This window comes from Gopherus evgoodei, chromosome 2, assembly GCF_007399415.2.
Source record: "Gopherus evgoodei ecotype Sinaloan lineage chromosome 2, rGopEvg1_v1.p, whole genome shotgun sequence".
Classification (NCBI taxonomy): domain Eukaryota; kingdom Metazoa; phylum Chordata; order Testudines; family Testudinidae; genus Gopherus; species Gopherus evgoodei.
In genome coordinates, this window is record NC_044323.1 from 136,068,633 (window position 1) to 136,095,623 (window position 26,991).

Genomic DNA, 26,991 nt, shown 5'->3' on the forward strand with positions numbered 1-26,991 from the left:
AAAAAATCTTACCGCATTATAGGTGAAACCGTGTTGTATTGAACTTGCTTTGATCTACTGGAGTGCGCAGCTTTACCGCGTTATATCCAAATTTGTGTTATATCAGGTCACATTATATTGGGGTAGAGGTGTACTTGTATTGCATTGTATTTGTATTGCAGTAGCGTCTAGCAGCACAATCAAGGATCAGAGTTCCACTGTGCAATACCCTGTATATAAACTTACATTTTAGAGTCCCTGCCCCAAAGATTTCACAGTATGTCTTGTCCAGGGACAAGTGAATGAAACAAGCCAAGAAGAGAGTTAACTGTAAAGCTTCTATTTAAGATGTTCTTTCATTACCTTACACTAGTTTGTTTGCTCAAGTAAAATACATCAAAAATATGAGAGTTTTATTGCTATTTGAAGAGGCAGAATTTAATACTTTGTAAAAGCACATCAGCCATCAGTGTTGAAGTAATGTAGAGCTTGGTTTACAGCAGAGTACTTTCATCTCATATTTTCAGGTGAGACACAGACTATTTCCAAACTCTTCTTTATTTGAATACCTTTAAGATGCAGAACCAGGCACATTTTCCTCTTGCTGAGGACAGTCCTGACTTCTTTATATGTAGTAATTCTTTATTAGCTTGTGTATGCATTCATAATATCTTTGAGGTTTAGTTTTTACTTCATTATACAGGAAAAGTAGAGGATGTATTTTTAAATGTGATACTCTGGAAAACTAAATCAGATTTTAATAAATAAAACTGTCTGATTAGCAACGCTTGCTCAGCACTGCTAGCTGTTTTAATGATTTCTTTATGTAGTCTCAAGTGGTGATATCATTCTCCCATCAGATTATTCAACAACACAGATCAGTTTCTCCTAGTTTTTGGGCCGTCTGTGTATGAGGTCAAATCCTACTGGGTTTTTATTGATTTCAAAGTCTTGAATAGTGCATCTGACTCAGCAGGGTGTGGCTCAGCTGCATCTTACTGTAATGTTGGGGGAAAACATGATAAATAGCTGCAGCACGACCTGACCCTATGCGTTGGAGTAAAACTGACTTAATAAATACTTTCTAGAATAGTCTTTCACGCAATCTCTCCAAAACTCCTCCTTTTCCAAAACCATATAAAATGATGTTTGCTGTCTGGTTTCCAAATGCAAAGGAACTGCACCCTCTTTCAACACAGAATTTTTGCCCCTGGTTTTGAGAGTTCATTTTGAAGAGTATAAATGACAGTTACTATTGTACGTAGTGCAGGTGTGAAGAAAAGACAGTTCTGTGAAACCAAAGGATTAAAGATGACCTGCGCTTTTTTTTTAAAATTGGTCTTGTGCCATTTTTTTTGTCTGCTTTGAAACATATAAAAGACCTTAAAGGAAGAGGCGGGGCCTCGGACAGAAGGTGTCGGGCTGGGGGTCAGTTTCCCCCAGCCAGCCCATCCACGCTGCCTGGCCCCACCCCAGGGCAGCTGCCCCTTTTGCCTCCACCTGTCGGCGGCCTGAGGGGGGACAAAAAGGGCAACGATGTTAAAGCACTCCAGCAGCGCTTTAACATTGTTGTCTCTTTTGCTGCACCCCCAACCCCTCCAGTCGGCAGCTCTGCCGGTAGGATCCCTACCAGCAGGGTGGCCAGTGGGAGGAGGGGGAGAAGGGACAGTGACGTTAAAGTGCTGCCATGGCAGCACTTTGACGTTGGCTGCTATGGGCCGGTACCAGCTTCTTACCATACATTGTACCACCCCTGACAGAGAGTAAAACAGAGTTACTGCCCTGAAAAGCTTAGAGTGTGTTTGAAAGAAAGACAGACAGAAAACAAACATGCTGAAGAAAAATTATTCCTGAACTTCTACTTATGCCTTATAACAAGGACTGGCAACTTCTGGGGCACAGCCCATCAAGGAAATCCGCTGATGGTCCATGACAGTTTGTTTACCTGCAGCATCCACAGGTTCAGCCAATCGCAACTCTCACTGGACATGGTTTGCTGCTCCAGGCTAATGGGGGCTGTGGGAAGTGCCAGCCAGCACATCCCTCAGCCTGCGCCGCTTCCCTCAGCCCCCATTGGCTTGGAATGGTGAACCACGGCCAGTGGTGTTATACCAATTATATTAGACCAGTAAAAACCAGCAGGATCTTATTAAAGGGGACAAGACAAAGATGCCACATTTATTATGATAACAATTTGATTTATGACTAATAACTATCATAATTTCATATCTTAATTCTTATACACACACATTATACCTAATACCGATACATACACACACATTCACTCACACACACACATCCATCAGAAGTTCTGCAGCTGCTGCATAGTTACCAGTCCTGAAGATAGGTTAAGTTCATAGCTTGATTTTGTAGCTTGGGTTCAGACAAGGACAAGCTGGATCTCTGCTGGGCAGGCACTGATGTCCTTCCATGTTGGCAGCAGAATGTTACCCAGAGTCTCTCATCTCACCCTTCTTTTTTATAGGCTTTTAGTTTGGATTCAAAGTCTATAGGTCTTGCTGTGTCACGCCGCCTCTGGGTTTAGATTGATCACCCATCAATTGCAGGCGTGACTTTCAGCCTTGAACCTGGCTTTGATCTTCCTTCTGTTGTCCTTTTCTTTTTAGGGTGGATGCGTCTTACTTTGTTTAGGGCTGTTGTCTAGGTCTTCAGCTGTTGGTATTTGAACTTTATCTCATCAGGACAGGCTGGGGCTGGAGGTTGATTCCGTCATTCATACATACCTCATTCACACATCTAAACTAAACTGATAAGATTACAGCAGGGTTTGCAAAAATGAAGGTTGGAGGAAGCTTTTACAAAATGGAGTGAATGTTTTAAAATGGGGTTTGAATTACAATGTGGAACAGAAGTTACAGTGTAGGCAAGTGTAGTGAATGGTGAACAGAAGTTACATCAATAAAGTGAACAATTAAAAACAATTTCATTTATCGGTTCTACAGTGGGAGGTGCGATCGGCCAAACCTGCAGACGCAGCAGGTAAACAGACTGTCCCAGCCCTCCTGGGGGCTTACTCTGGTGGGCCACATGCCAAAGGTTGCCGATCCCTGCCTTATAAAGAAGAAGAGGGAGAGGTCATCTCTTTGGAGGGGGTGGGTTGTTGGGTTTTTGAGAGTCCCCTTGAATTTTTTCTGCCCTTGTCATTTAAATGCAATAGTGAGGATTTAAATTGTTCTAACTTCATATAGTAATCTCTGTTTAAAAATTCAGCATTTACCGACATTTACCACAGATCTTTCCTGTAGGTAGAATAAAACTGTTAACAGTGTGACAAATTTTGACTTTTTAATGGCAACCCTTGTCATAACATATTTCCAGATTTGGACCTTAGCGTCCAAAATATGGGTGTTAACATGAAAACCTCCAAGCTTAGTTACCAGCTTGGACCTGGTAAAGCTGCCCCCACCCAAAAAATTAGAGTATTTTGGGGCACTCTGGTCCCCCAAAAAACCTTCCCTGGGGACCCGAAAGACCCAAATTTCTTGAGTCTCACAACAAAGGGGAATAAACCATTTCCCCCCCCCTTCTCCCTTCCAGGTGTTCCCTCCTTGGGTTCCTAGAGAGATACACAGAAGCAAGCTCCGTGAATTTAAACAGAGGGATTCCACCTTCCCTATTTCCAGTCCTGGAAATAGGTACCGAGAGAGAGAGCCAAGCTCCCCCCACCCCCTTCCTTCACCCAGAGGGAATGCAAAGTCAGGCTAGTAAATCTAACACACACAGATTTCCCCCTGACTTCTTCCTCCCACCAATTCCCTGGTGAGCACAGACTCAATTCCCTGGAGTTTCCCACTAAAGAAAAACTCCAACAGGTCTTAAAAAGAAAGCTTTATGTAAAAAGAAAGAAAAATACATAAAAATGGTCTCTCTGTATTAAGGTGACAAATACAGGGTTAGTTGCTTAAAAGAAATATGAATAAACAAGCCTTATTCAAAAGAACACAATTCAAAACACTCCAGCAACTACACACATGTAAATACAAAATAAAAACCATATAAATCACTATTTTATTTTTTGTACTTACTACTGGAAAACAGAAGATTAGAAAGCAGGAGACAGAAATCCTCTCATAGCCGAGAGTACAGGCACAAGACAAAGAACAAAGAACTCAGACACAAACTTCCCTCCACCCAGATTTGAAAAAGTCTTGTTTCCTGATTGGTCCTTTGATCAGGTGTTTCAGGTTACTCCTTTCCAGGTAAAAGAACATTAACTCTTAGCTATCTGTTTGACAACCCTAGAGTGTTCTCTTATTTTTTTTTTTTAACTCACTAAGGTAATGTAAACATTTTGGGTATAAAACAGAGGTTCCATATTTTTTAACAACTGTAAATGTGTATTCATTTTGTGCAGTACTTTGTGCATTTAAAGACAGCATGAATAGAAGGCAAGATGAATAAATATTGCAACATTTTATGAATACACTTTTAGGCACTGGAAGATCGTCCAAGTTCACTGTTGGTAGACCAAGGTGACAGCAGCAGTCCATCTTTCAACCCTTCAGACAACTCCCTTCTCTCTTCTTCGTCACCCATAGATGAGATGGAAGAAAGGAAATCCAGCTCTTTAAAAAGACGACAGTAAGACTGGCTTACAAATTTATATTTCCCCTCTGTTCTCAATCAGGTAACATTTAGTAAAGTCCTTTGCATCCTTTCAAAACAGTCTATTTTAATTTAACAGAAGAAGTAGTTCTTCCCCTTCCAGCTTGCATGTTAGGCATCAAATGGATGATTTGGTTCTTCCTGAAAACCAGCTGTTGTTCAAAGAGAATTCTCAGGCATATTATTTCCAGTACTAAGTTCACCCAAAAGTCCTGTCAAACATGTCAGTTCCAGCCTTCATGGAGGAGGATGCTGGCTTTTAAATATTCTCAAGGGTATATTTAGGTTCCGAAACCATAAATCATTGCTTTTTCCTGAACCGTCTTTCTCTACCTTGAACTCAAATGGGAGTTGGGATGATCCAGAAGTATTTGTTGACGTTTTAGCTGGTATTGAAGATTATCGTATGTATGTTCTGGGTTAAATAATAGACATCTTCAGTTTGTTTGCTTATGAATCTCGTGCCGTTTCTTGTGAAGTCAAATATATGAATTCTTTTAAATTATGTTTTAATTGTCCTGACCTATGCAGCAAAAGTCCTGGCTGCTGCTGCTATGGTTTAGTAAACACAAGAAGGAAGAATGCCCTGAAAGACAGTGAAGCAATCAGATTCGGAGAGTCAGATTTAAACTCTACCTTACTAAGTGTGCATAACTGAAAACCTGTAAAATGTTGTATGCCCATTCTTAGTCCTCTTTAAAGACTTTTATCCACATGAATACATTTTTCTCCCTGAATGTTTTTTCACCTTTCCCCCCTCCTTGTAGCTATGTTTTACCAGGAAATTAGTGGAGACGGAGCGAGATTACGTCCGAGATCTGCGGTTATGTAGTTGAGGTAGTAGTTCAACCTTTCTAAATTGCTTTTATTAATCCTATTGCCAGTCATCTTTGTAGCTCGCTCACTCTTCTGTATAAGAAAAAGAGAGGGTCTGCTTTAGGTGTGGGTTTTTCTATAGGAATTTAAGAAAAAACAGATTTGATATAGAATTCCCAGTGTCTCTCCTTCACGCTATTTCATGCATCCTTTTTTTTTCCTCTTGCAAGAAGATTAGTTCTTTATCATTCATGTTTTAAATAGTGACACCGAATAACATCTGAAACAATAGGCACAGTTTAATTAGTTGAGGCAGTGTGGTCTAGTGGATCGACTGCTGGACTGGTACTCAGGAGATTTGGCTTCTACTCCTGGCTCTGCTACTGCTCTATTGGGTGACGTTAGGAAAGTCTCTTCACCTCTTTGTGTCTGTTTCCCATCTGCAGAATGGGGATTATGTTGCTGACCTGCTTTGTAAATTGCTTATATCTGCTGATTTCCTCATTTAGCTACTTCCAGATGTGTTCCAGAAAATTACGTTTTCCCCAAGTTTAGACATATTCCTTAGAGGAGCTGGTTAACAGGTCTGTTAACTGGATTAAAAGCCATCTCCTAGGTGAGGCAGCAGCCCAGCCCAGAGTGTTGAATAAATATCAGGTTTCAGAGTGTAGCCATGTTAGACTGTGTCAGCAAAAACAACGAGGAGTCCTTGTGGCACTTTAAAGACTAACAAATCTATTGGGCATAAGCTTTCGTGGGCTAAAACCCACTTCATCAGATGCAGTGGAACATACTTTGATTTCATGTACTTGTGGGAAGTGAAATACACTGAAAAATGAAATTAAAAAAAACTGGCTAAATTGAATGTAGTTGAGACTAATCTTATTTCAATAAAATTGTTAATTTGACAGCTAAATACACTGCTACATGTAATATTGGATTCTTACACCCTATTGATTAAGTGACTTAAATAAGAGTTTAAGTTTAAGAACTCTTAAGCTCCTTAAAAAGAGAGAGAGAGAGAGAGAGACCCACCGTTTAAACCTGGACATTTCACAAGAATTGCTCTGGATATTCAGGGTTACATGGCACTTATGAAAGAAGATGGTGTACCTGATGACATGAAGGGGAAAGACAAGATTGTATTCGGCAACATTCACCAGATTTATGACTGGCACAGAGAGTATGTATGTTTTTAATTTAAGAATTATCTGTTACTGGTAGAAAATTATTTTCTAACCTACTGAATGCACACAGAGAAAAACCCTACAATAGTAGATGGCAATAAAACTGTTTCAAAGGTTATAGTAACAAGTAACAAGAAATTAAGAGCAGCTGGTCCTACACTTTTCCAGTTAAAAATAATTTCTGAGTTGAGACTATTCCTATAGTTATTTGTATGGAAACTATTCAGAATAAATATGTAAACATATCAAGCATTTGGATTGACCTGTCTTGTATAGATAACATTTAATGTGACTATTTAGTTGATCCTATTAAGAATGCATTAAAGAAAAGAGAAAAATCCTGTATCTTATGCAGTAACATGTGCGGTACTTACCTATTCTTCTAACAGTGAGAGGCTATGCTGTGAATGGTCAAAAACAGTTTTTATTCTCAGATTTCAGTGGTGGTGTAGTTATGTGAGCACATCAAGGATTCAGAATGAATAGAAGAGAAATTTGAATCCCCACAGCAAACAAAAGGATTACAATGATGAATCACTATGTTGCTTCTTTTTGTTCTTTACTTAAAATGCCACTTGCTTTGAAGCCCTGCAATATATTCTTTATATAGGCTTCAGTTGTAGATAGGACATGCAGTAATCAAGGATCACAGCAGTGAAAAGAGTGCGGACACAAAGAATGCAACCACCACTTTGTTTTAACATTACCTGTTGCTGCATAATGTGGTACAAGCTAAATGATTTCTTCTTTATCAGCTTCTTTTTAGGAGAACTGGAGAAGTGCCTTGAAGATCCAGAAAAACTGGGATCCCTCTTTGTTAAGCATGTAAGTAACAAACATCCTCTTTCAAGCAGGTAATGCCAATGGCTGGTATTATTAGTGACTAACCTCACTATGTAAAGGATTTATCTGTGGAGCAGCATAGGTGAAAAGTCCAGTAGAATAAAATAACACAGGGTAAGAGATAGAGACACAGAAGTAGGTTAACAGGGAGTCAAATTTTTGTAACAATTTCTCCATAAGAAGATATTGCAAACAGGGTACCTGTCTCTCAACTCAATCTCAGCTCCTCTTTTAGGAGGCTGTAGTTTCATATAACCAGATGAAAAAAAAATCCTCTCAAATCCTAATGCAGTACTTACAGAGTAATAAAAACTCTGTATGGAAAAGATCTGTTTGGCACTGGGAGAACTGAGTGACCTATGCAGAATTGATTTTGTAGCTCTCTGTCTAGTCCAGGGGTCGGCAACCTTTTGGAAGTGGTGTGCCGAGTCTTCAGTTATTCACTCTGATTTAAGGTTTCTTGTGCCAGTAATACATTTTAACATTTTTAGAAGGTGTTTTTCTATAAGTCTATAATATATAACTAAACTATTGTTGTCTGTAAAGTAAATAAGGCTTTTTAAATGTTTAAGACGCTTCATTTAAAATTTAAATTAAATGCAGAGACACCCCCCACCCGGGCCAGTGGCCAGGACCCCAGGCAGTGTGTGAGTGCCATAGGTTGCCTACCCCTGGTCTAGTCTAACATCATTTGTCTCCTTTTATCACTTACCTTGGAAGAAAAAGGTACAAGTTTAAGAACCAGGAATTCATGAATTCTAATTCTGAGCTTTCCTCTGCACCATTAGACAAGTCACTCGCCTCTTTTTCCTTCCCCTCCTTGCCGTAAAATGGAAATTAAAATAGTGCACTACACTGGATACCACAGTAATCAGCACCTTAGAAGTAATTGAGATAAATAATATCTCAAATGCTAATGTTGTGAAATACTTTGAAATGCAAAGTATTATATGCAACCCAATTGTCTGTTTTCCATGATTTTATCATTCTTGGTGTCCAATGTCAGATGTATTTGTGTGGATGTTTGTGTAGTACCATGTCAGATCTATAACTTCTGCATGTACAGTTACATTTTTTTGGTCAGAGGTATCCAGTTTTCAACTAATAGTAACTCTTATATACTTCAGACTATTTGAGGATTTTTCTTTTCTGGCTAATTTCTTAGATTTGTTATGTTTGAAGTATACCTGCTTATTTGCTCTTGATACAAAATTTATTCTACCAGAAGACAGAACAACCCTTTTAATGTAGAAATATACATTTAGATATACGTGCTTTTTATTATATTCCATTTCAGCTTGTCACTTATTTTCTGACTGCAGTACATTATCTTTGTGTCTCTTTGTTTGTTCTTCCTAGGAGAGAAGGTTGCACATGTATATAGTTTACTGCCAAAACAAACCAAAGTCTGAGCACATTGTCTCAGACTACATTGATACATTTTTTGAGGTAAGTCCTCAGAGAGTAACATACATTTTCCAGGTGGAAGTTGGGTTTAATTCCAATTATGAGAGGAGTTCTTTGTTCTTTAATTTTGTTGCTCTCTAAGAAATAGATTAGCCCCGCCACCACTACCCTCAGAAGGGGGCTGCTGGTGTTCAAATTTGAGCTAAATTCATTGATACCAAATGAATGAGCTTCACTCTTGGTAGGTCAAGGCAGGTGTTGTTAATGTATTATACTTATTGTTAAACAGTAATGCAGACAGAGGGATGGATTACAATGTGGATGCAAATGTCAAAATTTGATTTCGCTATACAGTATTTTTGAGACTCATCAGAAATTCAGATACTGTAGACAAAACATGAGGTGTTAGGACAAAACCTTTAGCTTAAGGTTTTGTCTTACAAGTTTGTCATAGTAGCTTATGTTCAGATCTCCTGCCAGTTCTACAGATCAACCTAGAGGGCCTTATATAAGGCAGAAAATTTGACAGTAAAAAAAATAAGTAAACTAAAAAGCAGATGATATGAATTATAAAGGTAATTTCTGTTCATTTTATAATTGGGGTAAAACCTCCTTGAGACACTGATTCTGTACTCGTGATTCTGACAAAAGCACTGTTGAAGTCTGTGGGCATGTTTTATGAATAAACTAAGAATAAAATCATTCCACCCTCCAGAATGCAGGAGTATTTGAGCTCTAGCTAGGTAGAATGAGTGGCTGTTGAGAAAGTAAAATCTGCCTTTCACTGCCAGGCTATGGGAGTTGTTTGAGGTTGCTGGTCCCCTTGAGGGCTGCTGGTCCTTTTGAGGGTTGCTATTCCAGTCAGTGAGTTGGAATAGCAGTTTCAGTAATAGCATAGATATTGATGACACTGGATCTGTGGAGAGGTTATTTTAAAGCCTCATCCCTGGTTTATTCCTTTGTGGCCATCAACACAGGATTATGTGGCCTGGGATAGAAATCCTTTCTGCAGCACATAGGACAGGAGGGGTGGGCAAACTTTTTGGCCTGAGGGCCACATTGGGGAATAGAAATTGTATGATGGGCCATGAATGCTCACAAAATTGGGGCTGAGGTTGCGGGCTCTGGGGATGAGCAATTTGAAGTGTAGGAGTGTGCTCAGGGCTGGGACCAAGGGGTTCAGAGGGCGGGAGGGGGATCAGAGCTAGGGCAGGGGTGCGGGCTCCAGGGTGGGGCTGGGAATGAGAGGTTTGGTGTTCAGGAGGGTGCTCTGGGCTGAGATCAAGGGATTTGGAGAGCAGGAGGGGGATCAGGGCTGGGGTAGGGGGTTGGAGAATGGGGAGAGGCTCAGGGAGTTCAGGCTCTGAGCAGTGCTTACCTCAATTGGCTCCCAGAAGCAGTGGCATGTCCCTTCTTCAGCTCCTATGGGAGGCATGGGCAGGTGGCTCTGCATGCTGCTCCATCTGCAGGTACCACCCCTGCAGCTCACATCAGAGCGCATAGGAGCCGGAGTGAGGTCATGCCACGGCTTCTGGGAGCCGCGTGATGCATCCCCCAACCCAGCACCCCGGCTAGAACGCCAGAGCAGGGCCAAGCCATGTGGTGCAGCTCGCGGGCTGGCTTAAAGCAGCTTGCAGGCCGGAGTTTGCCCACCTCTGATATAGGAAGTGCAAAGGAACTGCTTTGCCAGCAGCTCCTTTCCTACATCGTCACAGCCTCTCTGCCCATAGTATCATTCTCTCTCTCCCCATGAAACCACCTTAAGGTCTCAGTCCTGCAAATGCTTGAAGCATGTGAGCATTACCATTGAATTCATGTGCATAAGCTTTTCCAGGTTTGGATCCAAAGTAAGAACTGAAGAACTGGGCCCCATGGTTATAAGAAAAGCTTTGAAAAGGCAGAATTTGGAATTACTTTGGGAATAAAGATGATACAAACAAAACAGGAATGGCTTTTAAGGTTGTCACAAGAAATGAGAAATTAGAGCATAAATTCAAGATAAGGAGCAAAGAATGCTGTGGCACCTTATAGACTAACAGACGTTTTGGAGCATGAGCTTTCGTGAGTGAATACCCCCTTTGTCAGATGCATGTAGTGGAATTTCCAGAGGCAGGTATATATACGCAAGCATCTGACGAAGTGGGTATTCACTCACGAAAGCTCATGCTCCAAAACGTCTGTTTGTCTATAAGGTGCCACAGGATTCTTTGCTGCTTTTACAGATCCAGACTAACACGGCTACGCCTCTGATACTTGACAATTCAAGGTGAAATTCATTTCTGCTCTCTGCCTTAGCTCCATGACAGTAAAAGTACTGGTCTATATCCAAGTAAAACCAGTAAAATTTAAAAGCTAACGCTCTTCATTTTACAACCTTTAGGACTTGAAGCAGCGCCTGGGCCACAGACTTCAGCTTACAGACTTGCTAATAAAACCAGTGCAGAGAATTATGAAATACCAATTGTTACTTAAGGTGAGTGATGCTGGGTACCCTTTCAGTGGAACAATCTTTGCTAAAGAAGAATAGAAAAATTTTATTATTGTTTGCTTTGTTTTTTGGGTAGTAGAATTGTAAACGGTAAAGGGGCCTCTTTGTACTTGACATAAGCCAGAATTTTTAATACTGTATTTCAGTTTGTTTCCAGACTTGGGTTCACATAGTTTCTCTGAATCACAGTAAGCAGCTTGGGCCAAATTCTGATACTGTTTAAAACCAGTGTAAATCCACATTAACTCTTCAGTGTAGTGGAAGGGCTTAAGATTTGCACCTATGTAACTGAAGGCAAAATGTGTTTGATTTCCTCTGATTTTTTTCTTTAATTTTATAATTCCTTTAGCACCTTTGTCTGAGTGTTTTGGCAAAATGTATTTTGACCCTTTCTACCAAAAAGGATTGATGACTCAGTAATATTCTTGAATGATCCGAAATCAGGTGTGAAGCTTAGCGCTAAAACATACCTAATGCATGTCAGAAAGAGGCTTTGAAAAATTAAGTATTTTTTATTTTCTTAAGAGACATCTTTTGACCATGTAATTCTCACACAAATAGGAGCCAGTTCGGACTTGAGATAATTTCCCCTTTTCTCTTACAGGACTTCCTCAAATACTCTAAAAAAGCTAACTTGACACAACAGAACTAGAGGTACTTTTGGCATTTTCTTTATTGACTTACATACTTGTGTTCCACACTTCTTTAACTTTCAGTGCAGTGCTTATGAACATGTCGGGTTATATAAAACTACTGTTCTGTTTCAGCTCTAATTGTCCTGCTGATTAAATACACTGAACTATATTGTAAAGGCCCTGCCATGACACACACAATCCACCACTGGAGAGTTAAATTTTGATTTTCTCTCCTTGGCTTTACAGAGAGCTGTAGAGGTCATGTGCATAGTACCGAAACGGTGCAACGACATGATGAATGTTGGCCGCCTGCAAGGATTTGATGTAAGTTGGTTTTATTCCTTAAAATGGTGCATACATTTCTGTTCTCCATATGACACATTTCCAGATGAATTTATATTGTATCTGGGATGGCTTATGCATTTCTTACTATCTGGGACACAAATTTTTGCTCCTACTTATTGGTGTTAATGCAAAATGGGAAAGGAGAATCTTAATGTGAGCCCTGCCCAAGAGCAGGCCAGCCTGGTACATCGTTTAACCGACCTTCTCAAAAACATGGCCTATCTTGTCTCTCGCATTGCTTGACTCCTATATGAGTAAAATTGACTCTCAGGAACTACCAGCGTGGGAAATGTTTTCATTATGACATTATCATTTCGAAATATCTTCTTGCAAGTAGTCAGTCAATTGCGTACAAATGATTTAAAAGGGATTTTGAGCGAGTGAGTGCCTTTCTCTCGTGTATCAATCAGTGAACATACATAAAAACTACTCTGAATACTAAAAACCCTTGTAATGAGGTTTTATTTCTTGGAGAGGTTCAGAAAAGTTAACTAATGAATTGAATGAATTTGTTTCTGCTTCTGTTTTTTAGGGTAAAATTGTAGCCCAGGGTAAGCTCCTGCTGCAGGACACATTCCTGGTCACAGACCAGGACACGGGACTTCTGCCACGCTGCAAAGAAAGGCGGGTCTTCCTGTTTGAGCAGATTGTCATATTCAGTGAGCCGCTAGATAAAAAGAAAGGTTTCTCCATGCCGGGATTCTTGTTTAAAAACAGTATCAAGGTAACTGTTTTCTATGAGCATCATAGGGTTTGTACAGTGGGGTACCAAGGTAATCATTCTCTGGTAATGACCCATCAACTCATGAACCTATGATTTTACCAGTAAACCTAGAAGAATGGTAGCATTAAGCTCACTACTAAAAACACATGCAAACAATTCTGTGCTCAGCTGTGACAGCACATAAAAATCTTTCCATGCCGGCTTTCAGACGACTTCTGCCTTAAATACAGTAATATAAATGTACTCATTTTAACTTGATATGTCCTATACTAAGGGGCTGTCTCAACTCTGTGTTCACATCTTATCACAGATAATTGCAACACCTGCCCTTACAGTAACATGTCTATATCTTGAAGCTTGAAGGCAGTAACTTGAAAGTATTATTCCCAAGAAATCTCAGCCCAAACCAAATGTGAATACTTGCCAACAGTACTGAAATCTTGACTAGAACGTCTGTCAAATCACATGACTCGACTTCCATGGGCTGATTCCCTCAAACATTTTTGCCCTGCCTTTAAGCAGTAGTGTGCTGCACAGTTATGTTGGATATGCCCAGCAGCAATTTGACTGGGGTTTCTGAGCAACAGGGTAAATTGGTATGTGCATGGGTTGATCTGAATGGCTGTACTGAGTTCTGGTGCAAACTATGCTTCGTAGTCCTGCTCTGATTTGGCGCTTGTACTTGTTTGAAATAGTTGCTTTCTTATAGTGGAATCTTTACAGACTACAGATTAAAGTACAAAACTACTGTAGTATTTTAAATAAAAGGAAGGAGTGAGCAGAGGACTCCACTAAGGGGAATTTCACTGTGCTACAGTGAAATGGATCACATTTGACTTCTGTCTGACCTTGAGTCATAGGTTCTAAAATGCAAGATGCTATTAGTGACTGGGTGAAATCTTAAGTGATGTGACAAGGATGACAAGTATCCATCCTGAATCCTTAGTTTAATTTAATAATTTATTTTACAGTAATCCTGACTACATTAAATAATCATTATCTTAAATGTTTTGAAGACTTTAGAAGCTCAGAGCTCCTGGCTAGGGCTGTTGGTGGTATCTTTGCAATACAATAGATACAATACATTCTCTTTCATTAAGGTGAGTTGTCTTTGCCTGGAGGAAAATGTGGATGGTGATCCGTGTAAATTTGCACTAACATCAAGAACAGGGGATGTCTTGGAGACCTTTGTTTTGCATTCAGCCAGTCCAGGCGTACGCCAACTGTGGATCCATGAAATCAACCAAATTCTGGAAAACCAGCGTAATTTTTTGAATGGTAAATCGTTTGTATTAATCTTTCTGCCCCAGGCTCTGTATTGGATGCCCCAACTACTTGCTCTCTTTCATATTTCATCTGACCTAGTTTAAGTAATACTCCAAAAGATTTCTTTCTTCTGGTGTGGCAGGCCTTTCAGTTGCGGGGGGGGGCGGGGGGGATGCCGATTGTTTTCACTTCCCAACAAATGTTTGAACTTGTGTAGGGGGCTGTAATTGATTATTTCCAAGTTCTTTATAGGAAATAATTAAAAATGACTACATCCCTCTGATTGAGGAAATAATGTATCCACTTTAAACAAATGGGAGTTTTTGGAGAGCTAAACCAAAGTGACAGCCTAACATTACAGTATAAATGTATTTCAGTTGCCTTACTTCATCGTTTTTTCAACAGCATTTAGTACTGTAATGTTTAGTGTCACTAGGAGAAAGCTAGGAAAAGCTTGTAATTGCCACAGATCTCAAAAGTGACTGTTCGCTGATCTTCATGTTAATGTTTCTAGCTTTGAATCACTCATTCTTCCTCAGCATAGATTTTTTTTCACTGTGAAAGAACTGGTTTAAAAATCATGTAAGACAACATGTTGGAAACGGGATGTGGTAGTTAGAGCACAGGACTGGGATCTGGGAGTTGTAGCAGGTATTTACAACTAAGCCACTGACTTGTGACCTAGGAGAAATTGCTTAACCTCAGCCGCAGCTTCCCCGTCTATTTTGGGAATATAATCTTACCCACCAACCTGCCTTGCAGGGATGTCATGAAGCATTAATGTCTGTAAAGCATTTTGAGGTCAGTGAGTTAAAGGTGTAGTGTAAGAATAAAGTTTGTTTGTGATCAAACTTTAAGGTTGCATTAAATATATCCAGCTTTAACCTGCCCTCTTCTCGCTCCCTCTGCTCCCTCACCTGTTTTTAAATTGCAGCCTTGACATCACCAATTGAGTATCAGAAGAATCACAGTAGCGGTGGTGGTGGCAGCAGCAACAGCAGCGGCCCCAGCAGCTGTAGTGGAATTACCAGCTCAAGCCGTAGCAGGCCCTCCCGGATCCCCCAGCCTGTCAGACACCATTCCCCAGTCCTGGTCTCCTCTGCAGCCTCCGTCCAAGCAGAGGCAGACAAGATGTCAGGTATGTCCATTCATAATCCCTCCCTGCCACCCCACAGCACATCCCTAGAGACTGGCCTCAGCCAGCCAGGCAGGCACCCTCCCATTGCAGAACCGGATGGTCCTGAGAAAGAAGCTGAGCAGATTCCCAAGATGAAAGTTATTGAGAGCCCCAGGAAGACAGCTGGAAATGTTTCTGGGTCAGCAGACGGAGCTCAGAAAGAATTGCGTGGGAGCTCGGAGGACAATCGCTCAAGGAGCAGCATAGGATCTCTGACCGCTGGGGAAGCCAAGGCCAGGAGCCATCTCTCCAATGAACTCTCCTCTCTCAACGACTTTCCCTTCTCCTTTTGGCAAGGAACCTTTCCACCCAGCAGTCCCCTGCAAAAGGGCTCCTTTTGGAGCTCCATCCCAGCATCCCCTGCCAGCCGCCCTGGCTCCTTCACTTTCCCTGGGGACAATGACTCCCTCCAGCGCCAGGTCCACCGCCACTCTTCACACAGCAAGGACACAGACCGCATGAGCACATGCTCCTCGACCAGCGAGCAGTCAGTTCACTCCACCCAAAGTAATGGGGTAAGAGCGGAGCACCTCTGTCCTGCGAGCTCTTCTAAAACCTTCCCATGCTCCCCTTCTGTGCGTTACCATCACTCTCCATACTAACTTCTGGCTCTCCAGTGCTGCACTGCTCTGAAATAATCAACTGTTCCAATATCTTCTCTACACAAACAAAGAGAATATATATTCTATGTCTGTGTGTGTATGCATGAAACTGACTTGTGATATGTATACAGACACAACACAACTGCTAACAAGTTGCGACTTCCACCTCTGCTGAAAACATAAATCACTAGTCTGATACCTACTAACTCACTCTCCTTGCATTTTTGTCTCTAATCCGAAGGCAGGTAATTAACGTGCTTAATTTGATAATCACATGGCCTCTGTGTGCCACCAACAGCATTTTTAAAATTTCTGGTTGGCCAGTTGCCTTGGGGCTTTTGCCCCACACACATCCATCCCTTTTTGGTTTTTCCTATATTGTTTTGACTTTGGTCAGGGATCCACATCATGCTCCCTGGGCTGCCTTATTTTACTCCTTTCAGCCTTAATTGAACTGCAGCATTCTTTTCACTCATCTTTAAATCCCATATCAAGTCAGTGAAGCTTCCAAGTATCAACTGAAAACACACAAACCAAAAAAACCCCTTATCACTGTCAGCCCCCAAAAAGTTAGAAAGTGGAAATATTCACTCCACGCTTTTATTCCCCTATGTAAAAGAAACTGTGTTAGGGCATCTGGAGATTCAACCTTTTAGTCTGCACTTTTTTGTGTGTGGGGAAAAAAGGGTTAACAGAATCCATATTCTCTACTGATGTCCACCAGGAAACGCAACATAGTGGTCTTGGGGCATGTGCAAATGTAATGCACAACAAATGAATGTAACTCACTGTGAATGTGATAGGCATGTCACCATGCCTTTCACCAGCATTTGGGTTTCCCTCACTAAGTGTTGTATTCACAAGTGTTCATTTTTTCAGTACCTGTCACTGCTCCTACACAATACCAATTGCAAATCATCTAACCAACTGCAAATACTTTTTTAAATGCATGCACTTCTTGGTAGAATTGTTTACCATATAGAGCTCTCTCGTGATGTTTTAGTTATTACACTTACCTTTGTAATAGCCTTAGAGGAAAAAAATTGTGCTTTGCATGTATTCTTTTTTATTTGATCTGGTCTCCTTCTAATTTTCATTTGGTTTGGCTTTTGTCTTGCCTTTATCTTTTCTTTAGTCTAGCAGAATGTTATGTTAATGTGATATCTAGGGTAAATAGATGTCTTTTCAATAAATGAATAGTGCATTAATAAGATATTTTTATTTATACTAAAGCGATAAACACCAATTTCTTCTGTCATTCCCATATAAGGTTTTAAATCAATTATTAAAATTCCATTTTTTGAACAGGGACATTCATGCAAACTTGAAAGGGAGGCCATAATTTCTGTGTTTGCTTTCTACAATAGCCAACAGTATCTGAATATGCTTTCTCCCTCACAACTCACCTTCTCTTTTAGCTTGATTATAGAGGTAGGTCTTAATTTTACATGTATAATTTCACTTTCTGTTGTCATACAAGGTGATGTCACATATTTTAACTTAGTGACTTCACTCTGTGATCTACTAATTGGAGAAAATGAGCTGTGAAGGTTTGTCCTTAAATTTGATGTATTCATTTGTGAATGTGTGTACCTATTTACACACACTCATATAGATGTAGTTAAATTATATGTGTAAAAATATACATACACATGCACTCACATAGGCATGTGTTTCTGTTTCATAAATGAAAAGGGGGAAACCCTGAAAAACACATGAAATGAATCTTCTAGTCTGGCTTTTGTAAAAGCTGTGAGAAACACCTATTCAAAACATAGAAGATTTCTACTTTGTCAAGTATGTGGAAATAATTCTTGATTAAGTTTTTATGGTACACAGTGCTTGGATTATGGGGAGAAAGTAGGGGGGACATGGTACTTTGTAGGTTTTCCCTTCTTGGGCTAGATTGCTGTGCAGTTTCCCTGACAGTGCTAGCAGTTTGCGCGTAGTTCTGGTGGGATGATTCACATGTTTGGAACGTTAAAATTAATGGTTATAACATATTTAGAAAGGCGCAAACAGGCAAAAGGAGACTGAGAGTGACACTTTGTCAAAAATGGCGTTACCTGTTTCTGAGTCACTGATAACACAAGAGAAAATGATCTTGAATGCTCATGAAGCAATGTCTTATCAGATAAAGCACAAGATGGGGTATCAGTTGGTGTCTGCTGCAGACCCTCAAACAGGATGGCCAGCTTCTTGCACATCCATTTATAATGGATAGGAAAAAAAAGCTGCATGATCATGGGGACTTCAGTTTAAGTGACATATTCTGGAGGTGTCTTGCTGTCAGTATTAAAACATCCCTGGAATTTCTGAATAATATGACAGTCTCCTAACTCAAAAAGTGTTGCATCCAACATGGGGGAATTCTATATTAGACCTCTTCTTGACAAATAAAGAGGAACTGATCATAGAACTAAAAATTAGAGGTAACTTAGATACAAATGATCATGACTTGATCACATTTATAATGTGCAAACAGAATAAAGTCCAGATCACTAATAAATGTGTACTTGATGCTTTAATAGTCCCAGTTTCACAACGCTGAAAACAATTACAAGCCAAATCAGCTGGGAGGCAGAATTTAATCAGAAATATGTGAATGATAATTGGGAATTGTTTAAGAACATGTAACTAGATTCCCATATTGGTTAAAAAGGAAAAAGAAACTATCTGGTACAGAAGGGGAGTGAAGGCAGCTATAAAAATTTAAAAATAACATATAGCAAATGGAAGAAAGGGGAAGTTGATAGTAATGAATATAAATCAGAAATTAGGAATTACAGAAGATTGATAAGGGAAGGAAAGGGACACAAGGAGAAATCTATGGCCAGCAGAGTTGAGGATGATAACTAGGTAACCTTGAGTAGTAGTAGAGAGATCATTTTAATTCTGTTCTTTCCACTGGTGCAGCTGCTGCCAGAAAGCAATTCAAGGATGTTGATAAATTGGAAAGAGTTTACAGAAAAGTCACAAGAATTGTTAAAAGGTCAGAAAACATGCTGATAGTGATAGTCTCAAGGGACTCTATTTAGTTTAACAAAGAGAAGGTTTGAGGGGTGACTTGATTACAGTCTGTATTTACCTTCATAGGGAACCAATATTTGATCATTGTCTCTTCAGTCTAGCAGAGAAGAGTGTAATACAGTTCACTGACTGGAAGTTGAAGCTGAACAAATTCAGAATGGAATTAAGGCATACATTTTTAACAATGAGGGAAGCTAACATTTGGAACAATTTACCAGGGTTTTGGTGGATTCTCAATCATGGACAATTTTTAAATTAAGATTGGATGTTTTTCGAAATTATATGCTCTATAGAAATTTCCTAGTATCAGAGGGGTAGCTGTGTTAGTCTGGATCTGTAAAAGCAGCAAAGAATCCTGTGGCACCGTATAGACTAACAGACGTTTTGGAGCATGAGCTTTCGTGGGTGAATACCCACTTCGTTGGATGCATCCGACGAAGTGGGTATTCACCCACGAAAGCTCATGCTCCAAAACGTCTGTTAGTCTATAAGGTGCTACAGGATTCTTTGCTGCTTTTACAGAAATTTCCTAGAAATTATTCTGGGAAAGTTCTCTGGCCTGTGTTCCATGGATGATCATAATGGTCCCTTGTGGCCTTGGAATCTATGAATCTGACCATGTTGGAAATTTATGGATGCTCCCTACTGGGGCTGCATTTGTGCTGATATATTGACTTGCGTGGAAATTAGATGAATCTCCCTGCCTTCATAGATGTGATGGGCACATTCCTAGGCTGGCATAAAAATTTGAAGATGCTCCCTACTGGTATTAAGGAAGCTGCTAGCAGAATTTGTATGTGCTGATGCGCCCTTTCCCTGGCTGGCTGGCTGTGCTCACTCCCAGGCCAGGCAGGCAGTTTTGCAGATGCTCCCTCCTCAGACATGCTGTTTACAGGGACCATTGACCCTCCCTAGGGTGAGAGAGTCAACCTGGGTTCTTTTTGTCTTGAGTATTGTTAACTGTCATACAAAGTCAGTTAACTGGAATTTAGTTAATTATCTTATTGGGGTATGCAGCCCAGAATAAAATCCTGTTCCCTCACCCAGAGCTGTTTGTGCTCTGTCATGATACTGGGAGTGAAATGCAGTACATACTTACTTTAATCACCAGAGCAGTATTACAGGTAATACTAAGATATTTAAGTAGTGTCTAAAGACCCCACTGTGCTAGGTACTGTGCCAACACATAATCAGAGAGAGTTCCTACCCCTAATAACTTGAATTCAAAATAGACGAGAAACACAAAAAAGTGTGAAGAGAAACAGCAACACTGAAAGATGTGGTGACATGCTCACGGTCACACAGCTAGTAGATGGAAGAGCCAGGAATAGAACTCCCAGCCCAGTGCACTGTGGGTGGGGCCAGGCTGCCTACAATGATAACTCAGAATATACATCAGGAGTAGTTGTGTTGAGTAAGAAGGTGCCATTCGAGCAGGCTTTACTCTTGTGACCATGACGTATTAAACACGGGGCCTAACTATCATTTACACTGGTGTAAATCTGAAGAAACTTAATATTGATGTAACTGAGTAGATTGTGGCCCATTTTCTTTTCATTTTTACTTACATGTGAAAATGAAATTTCCTTATTTCAGGACATAAACTGCTTATATTGATGATCAGCTAGGAGTGGCTTAATAATGGGGAGACAGTTGAATTCTTGTCCTCTCTACTGACATTGCCAGCACAGGGTGCATTTTCTGTTAGGGACTTTTCACCATCAGCTTAATGTCTTTGGGCTATTGACCAGCCATTGGGTGATGGTAGTGATAATAGTCATTGACTTAAAATATATTCAGAGCAGCAACACTTAACGCCATATTGTTATTCTCTGGAATCATCCAGTCCCCCAGTTTACAGGTTGGTTTACTTTTAACTCCTTTCTAAGAGAACTGGATGGTTCAGGGCCAAGCTGTATGAAGTTGGTTTGTTAATCTCATGAGAAATTGTATGTTGACTTCCATTAAACTTCAGAAGCAAGTAGTCACGAGGAAATAGCAAATCTGATTTCTCAGGTGGGACCATTGTCAGGACAGGTAACTTTTCTTGGCTGAAAATCTTTGATAGTGTGATTTACATCATCTGAGTTATTGATCAGTCATTATATTTGTTGCCAATGCTTATTAAGGAGAAAGGCAAAAAAATCAGGTATACCCATACAATATTGAGTCCATGCTTGTAACTACATGTGCTTCTAATGGTTGTACTTACTGATAGAATATGAGAAAAAGTATAGCTATAAATGGGTCAATTAATGCTCTATTTTTCCAGGAAGGAGGGTCGCAAGGGAGAGGGTTTTTAAAAAACAAAAACAAAAAAAACCCTAATAAGTAGGTAATTTCTCATCCTACACATTTAAAAATAAATAATAAAAAACCCATACAAACTAAACTGTCAGAGGGGTAGCCGTGTTAGTCTGTATCCACACAAACATCGAGGAGTCCAGTGGCACCTTAAAGCCTAACAGATTTATTTGGGCATAAGCTTTCGTGGGTAAAAAACCCACTTCTTCAGATGCCTGGAGTGGATGCATGCATTTGAAGAAGTGGGTTTTTTACCCACAAAAGCATATGCCCAAATAAATCTGTTAGACTTTAAAAACGAAACTGGCAAGCATTAATGTTTCAGAGAAACAATAACAAAAGCCAATTCATTTTGCCCTTTTGTGTCTTATTATATGTAATAGGCAAGATTGAGCTAGTGTCCTAAGATCCAACAAATGAAGCAAGGTGAGAATGATCATCTGCTTCAATGCTAAATTTCCCAGCTTTCATTCGCTTGGGTCCTAGCCTTAATTTTTGGTCTCTTTCAAATTGTGATTTATAATGCCTCGTAATGGATAATCCTGTATACTGTAGTTTGCTTTTGTAGGTAGTAAAAGAGGATGTCATGAAGCTTCAATAAAACTGGGATCCATAGAATAATAAAAGTAACAAATATGGAGGGGGGAAATCTCCACTTCTTCACCAGCTTTCTGTAATGGCAATTGATAGTGTATTTTATTTGTGTAAATGACAAAGATACAGTAGACCAGGCATGTGCAAAAAGAAGGATAAAATCCTTGGACTACACATTGTTTAGTGTTGCAGTACAATGTAAGTTTAAGTGTCCTCTGTGTGAGCTCTAAATTTGATCCCATTTTTTCCCCTCCCTTCTCTGTCCCTACCCCATTAATACTACAGAGTGAAAGTAGCAGCAGTAGCAATATCTCCACCATGCTGGTGACACACGATTACACGGCAGTGAAGGAGGATGAGATAAATGTCTACCAAGGAGAGGTCGTGCAAATTCTAGCCAGCAACCAACAGAACATGTTTTTGGTGTTCAGAGCCGCCACTGACCAGTGCCCTGCAGCCGAGGGCTGGATTCCCGGCTATGTCTTGGGACATACCAGTGCAGTCATCATTGACAACCACGATGGAACAATCAAGTGAGTGTCTGGATTTCTTCAGAAGAGAAGAGGGTTTGCACATGTTTTATGTTCCTTGAGCATTTTGTAAAAAGGTTTACAATTAAATCAGGATTTGAGCCTTCTAAACTAAAAGTTTATGTGAACTTCCAGAAGGAAATGGATATCATGTGTGATGAAGTCCTGGAAGATATCTGGTGTGTCTTGGTGTCTGTAAAACTGATTTATAGGTTGGATATTTGCTATGATAGAAATGTTTAAGAAACCAAGCAAGTATTTTCTTTATTACAAATGCTGTTGAGCTTTCCTGATATGATACCTAATATTATTGAGAGAAGGCTAATTGTGCACTCAAACTTAACCTTTCCCTTAATAAAAGAATCAAGAGAGCTGAAATGGAAATTAAGGCAAACTTTAAATGGAATAATTTATTAAGGATTAGGCATTTCTATTAAGAAGAAGAATAAACTGTATTTATACCAATAAAGATGAGATTATTGGGACTGCTAGTTCTTATGCTTTAAAGGACAAAGGTGGTTGTTAGCATGAAAGTATATTTCTCGCCATACTGTAGTATTAGAAAATTGGATAATTTATGGGGAGTCTGTTTGTATCTGAAACATTTGTCATTGGTCAGTGTTGGAGACATAGGCGCTGAATCCATGGGTTCTCCCCCCCTGGAGCACCCACAGGGAAAAAATGGTAGGTGCTGAGCAGCCACTGGCAGCCCACCAATCAGCTCCCCCAGCACCTCTGACCCACAAGCGGGCTCCACAAATCAGTGCTTCCCGCCTGCCATGAACAGCTGTTTCATGGTGTTTAGGAGGCTGAGGGGAAGGAGCAAGGACGTGGTGCACTCGAGTGGGGGTGGAGCCAGGGTCAGGCACCCCCCATCACTTTGAAAAGTCGGTGCCAGTGGTTGGAGACAGGACTTATGGGCCATTGCTGTGTTTGACTGACAGTTTCCATGATTTTATGAAAGGCTTAGCTTCATGGGTAAGATTCCATATATTACAATGCTTCTCATTGATCCTTTCATTTTGGCTACAGTTTTAAACGAAAGCAAAATGTTTCTTGTACTTACCCTGCATCCTTTAATTTTGTGCAGAAATACACTGAGATCAAAATTGATACTTTTAGCATGAAAGGGTCACCAGGAAATCTAACATTTCTTGAAGATATTTTATGAGTTTCCTTTACAGCTCCCATACTCAACAGGACTGGACTCTGCAATCTTTTCTCTTAGATATTTACAAACATTAAAATTTTCCAATGCAAGTGAAGTTAAACAGCACAATGCCCTGCTGAGGGCTCAAAAGAGTTGAACAAAACGTTAATGTTCTGCCTTCAGGAAGTCAGCATCTTGGCACACAGCACTCCGTTTAAGGAAGAAATCTGAGAAAAAAGATAAAGACGGCAAAAGGGAAGGCAAGCTAGAAAATGGTTATCGCAAATCCCGAGAAGGACTTGCCAACAAGGTTTCCGTGAAGGTAAATGCTACAAGGATATGATATTTCAAAAATGATCCTGTGGGGGTAAATTAAAATAATAGGTCAAATTAGTCTCTTGTGTAACAGCGTTGGTCTGAGTGGCATTAGACCAAGGAGGAATTTGGCTCAGGTGTGTGTGGTTCTTGATGTTGTTTCTCCAAATTCAGAGCATGTAGAAGTGATCCTCCAGTTTGAGGCTGTGATGCCGTTCCAAAGTGAATATGGGGAGATTGGTATGGGTGCCAAAACACTGAGTTGCAGCTGCTTCTGTGCTTTTGTGGGTCTGACTAAAACCCATTGCCATGCTAAATGGTTTTCATTTTAGACCATTGGAAATAATATTGGTTTTAAGAATGTTACTTGAAAGAAACAATTAATTCACTTTCTCTTGTTTTCAGCTTCTCAACCCCAACTACATTTATGACGGTAAGTTGTTCTAATAATTAAAAGCCATAGTAACTGTATTTTGAGGAAAACGTACTTTGCATTGTATCTGCTGATGGGAATTTTGAGTGTAGGAGAAACCACTCCTCATTGCTTCATCACCAAAAATAGTCACTTGCTTGATGTGACACACATCAGGAATTGACTGTGTTGTATCTTAAAAGCTTGAAGGTTTTTTGGAGAAGGGAGGCAGTCCATGAAGTATGTGCTGTGGTATTATCTTGGAACTTTGAGCATATATCTACAATTAAATAATAACTAATACATATTTTACTGTATAACATACCTTTAAGAAATGGGCAAAGATGCCACTGCTAACAGATTCCCACCCTCTCCTTTCCTCTCCCTACTATGACTTATGCCTGAAAAAAGAGATGGGTCTTGTATTTAACACAGAAGGCCAGTAAAATTCTGACTGTTGGACATGGGGGGAAAACAAGATCTAGAATTGAGAACCTTCCCCCAAGAACGCCATGCATCCATTCCCTCACTGTCAAATCTAGGGAATGTTAACAAGAGCTCTTCAAATGCAAGGGCTGATCTGACCTACGAGTAAACAGAAAACCTATGTGTTTGCTGAACTTTGCTAACATCCACATATTGGATTGAGTAGAGCATTCTGCACCAGCTCTGGCTTCTGAGTGATCTTCAAATATAAACACCATCCAATAATCCAATTGTGAGGTGATGAATACATGAATTGCTCTGGCAAGGCCCAGATCTTGAAGAGAACATAATTACGTAGGTACCTTAGGTTTCTTCTTCGAGGAGTGTCCCTGTGGGTGCTCTACTTTAGGTGTCTTGGTGCCCTGCATTTCTAGTCTGAGACTTGTGGTAGCAGTGCCCCAGTTGGCTGCGCATGTATGACAGTCATCTTGCACCATTCCGAACAGCTACCCCATGCGCGCAGCCAGCCACCACCCAGTTCCTTCTCTACTGCCCTTGGGTTTGGTTGGAATGACAGCAGTGCCCTTATCTACTCTCATGTTCCTTTAATCTCTGCTCTTTTATCAGTTAATTTTCCTCATTGTTTATCTCTCCATTCATTTTTCTTTTATTTTTCACATTTAATTAAAAAAAAAAAACACTTTCCCATTTTTCTCCCCACCTCTGGCAGGCAGCCACCGCAGAGGCATTAGACTGGGACTATTCCCATTCTTCATTCAGCTAGCCTCTCAGACATGCCTGGCTCTCCAGGTTTCAAGCGCTGTCTGACCTCCAGACTCTCAATACCAGTGACAGGTGGCCACTCACAGTGTATTCATTGCCTGGGGGAGACACACATTACCCAAAAGTGTCCTCACAGTGTGGACAAGAAAGGCTAGGGACCTCCAATTAAAACTTTTAATGAGGAGGAGATCCCTCCGACCCTTAGTCCAGGACACCTCCTCGCCAGGCCTCACCTGCGGCTGCCTGAGATATGGGGTCCTTTTCAAAAATGGCTGCTAAGGACCCTGGTCCTACCAAATCCACAAAAAGTGGTCTCACTCCTCGCCATGCAAAAAGCGGTCTCACTCCTTCACCTCCAAAAAAGCAATCCCCGACTGCAAAAACTGCCCTGGCATCAACAGCACCCAGAGCGCCGGACCGCAAGGCACCAGGACCGTCCGGTACCGAGACATCCGAGGAGCAAAAGTCCCTGTGTGGTTTCGCTTTCATAGTGGCAAAACTGAGCCTCATAGCTCGACACTAAGGAAACAGAAACCTCAGACACAGCACAGCGCTGTGGCTCCTGCCTCACCAATACAATATGACAAGTCTACGGCACCAACAATGCTCCCTCTGGTTCCCAGCCTGAGCTTGTCTGCTGTGCCGGCACTGAGTATCCCGGTACTGCAACAGTCTGTCAGCCATGCAGACCTCTTCATTGCTTCCACTTGCTCTTTGGCACCGATGGCACCCCGGCCAGCGTCAGGGCCAAGCTTTATTAATACACTCGATAGCTCAGCCCCTCCTCTCTCCGCTGATGAAGAGGAGGAAGTGGAGACAGGAGTGGGCACACCTCACCACCCTTCTCCTAAACTTGGACCCACTCGGCCACAGGGCGTGGGTTGGCAAACCCCACAATGGGTGTCCCCACCCATGGCCTTCCCACCGCAGTGGGAGTACTGGGACCCCCGGGCATTATACAGAGCCCAGAACACCCAGTCATCCAATCCATCCAGGACACAGCGATCACCTCCATCTGCTCCAGCTTCCCCAAAACTGCTGGAAGAGGAAGCTGAAGAATCTGTGGACAGGCCGGAGGGTGACACTCTCCCACATCCCTGCTTCGTCTCCGGGCGAAACGATAATGTGCCTTCCCGCACCCCCCACCCTACATTGAGAAATTACTTCAATCCTTTCAGTATTTATTAAAAGAGTAGTTGATTCACTAGACATCTCATTGGCTGAAAAAACAGCAAAGAATCCTGTGGCACCTTAAAGACTAACAGACGTTTTGAAGCATGAGCTTTCATGGGTGAATACCCACTTCGTCAGATGCATGTAGTGGAAATTTCCAGGGGCAGGTATATATATGC

General features: G+C 40.9%; 1 protein-coding gene across 1 annotated transcript in view; it reads left to right on the forward strand.

Moving 5' to 3' along the window:
• TRIO (trio Rho guanine nucleotide exchange factor) overlaps nucleotides 1-26,991 on the forward strand; it is a 458,240-nt gene that overhangs the window by 403,859 nt on the left and 27,390 nt on the right. The window contains 19 exon segments of the mRNA XM_030551719.1: nucleotides 4,433-4,581; nucleotides 5,373-5,382; nucleotides 5,385-5,426; nucleotides 5,428-5,442; nucleotides 6,501-6,604; nucleotides 7,364-7,433; nucleotides 8,811-8,900; nucleotides 11,239-11,331; nucleotides 11,951-11,975; nucleotides 11,978-12,000; nucleotides 12,228-12,305; nucleotides 12,859-13,050; nucleotides 14,151-14,328; nucleotides 15,251-15,711; nucleotides 15,713-15,794; nucleotides 15,797-16,008; nucleotides 22,309-22,556; nucleotides 23,887-24,025; nucleotides 24,424-24,451. Coding sequence (XP_030407579.1) covers nucleotides 4,433-4,581; nucleotides 5,373-5,382; nucleotides 5,385-5,426; nucleotides 5,428-5,442; nucleotides 6,501-6,604; nucleotides 7,364-7,433; nucleotides 8,811-8,900; nucleotides 11,239-11,331; nucleotides 11,951-11,975; nucleotides 11,978-12,000; nucleotides 12,228-12,305; nucleotides 12,859-13,050; nucleotides 14,151-14,328; nucleotides 15,251-15,711; nucleotides 15,713-15,794; nucleotides 15,797-16,008; nucleotides 22,309-22,556; nucleotides 23,887-24,025; nucleotides 24,424-24,451 — 2,239 coding nt within the window.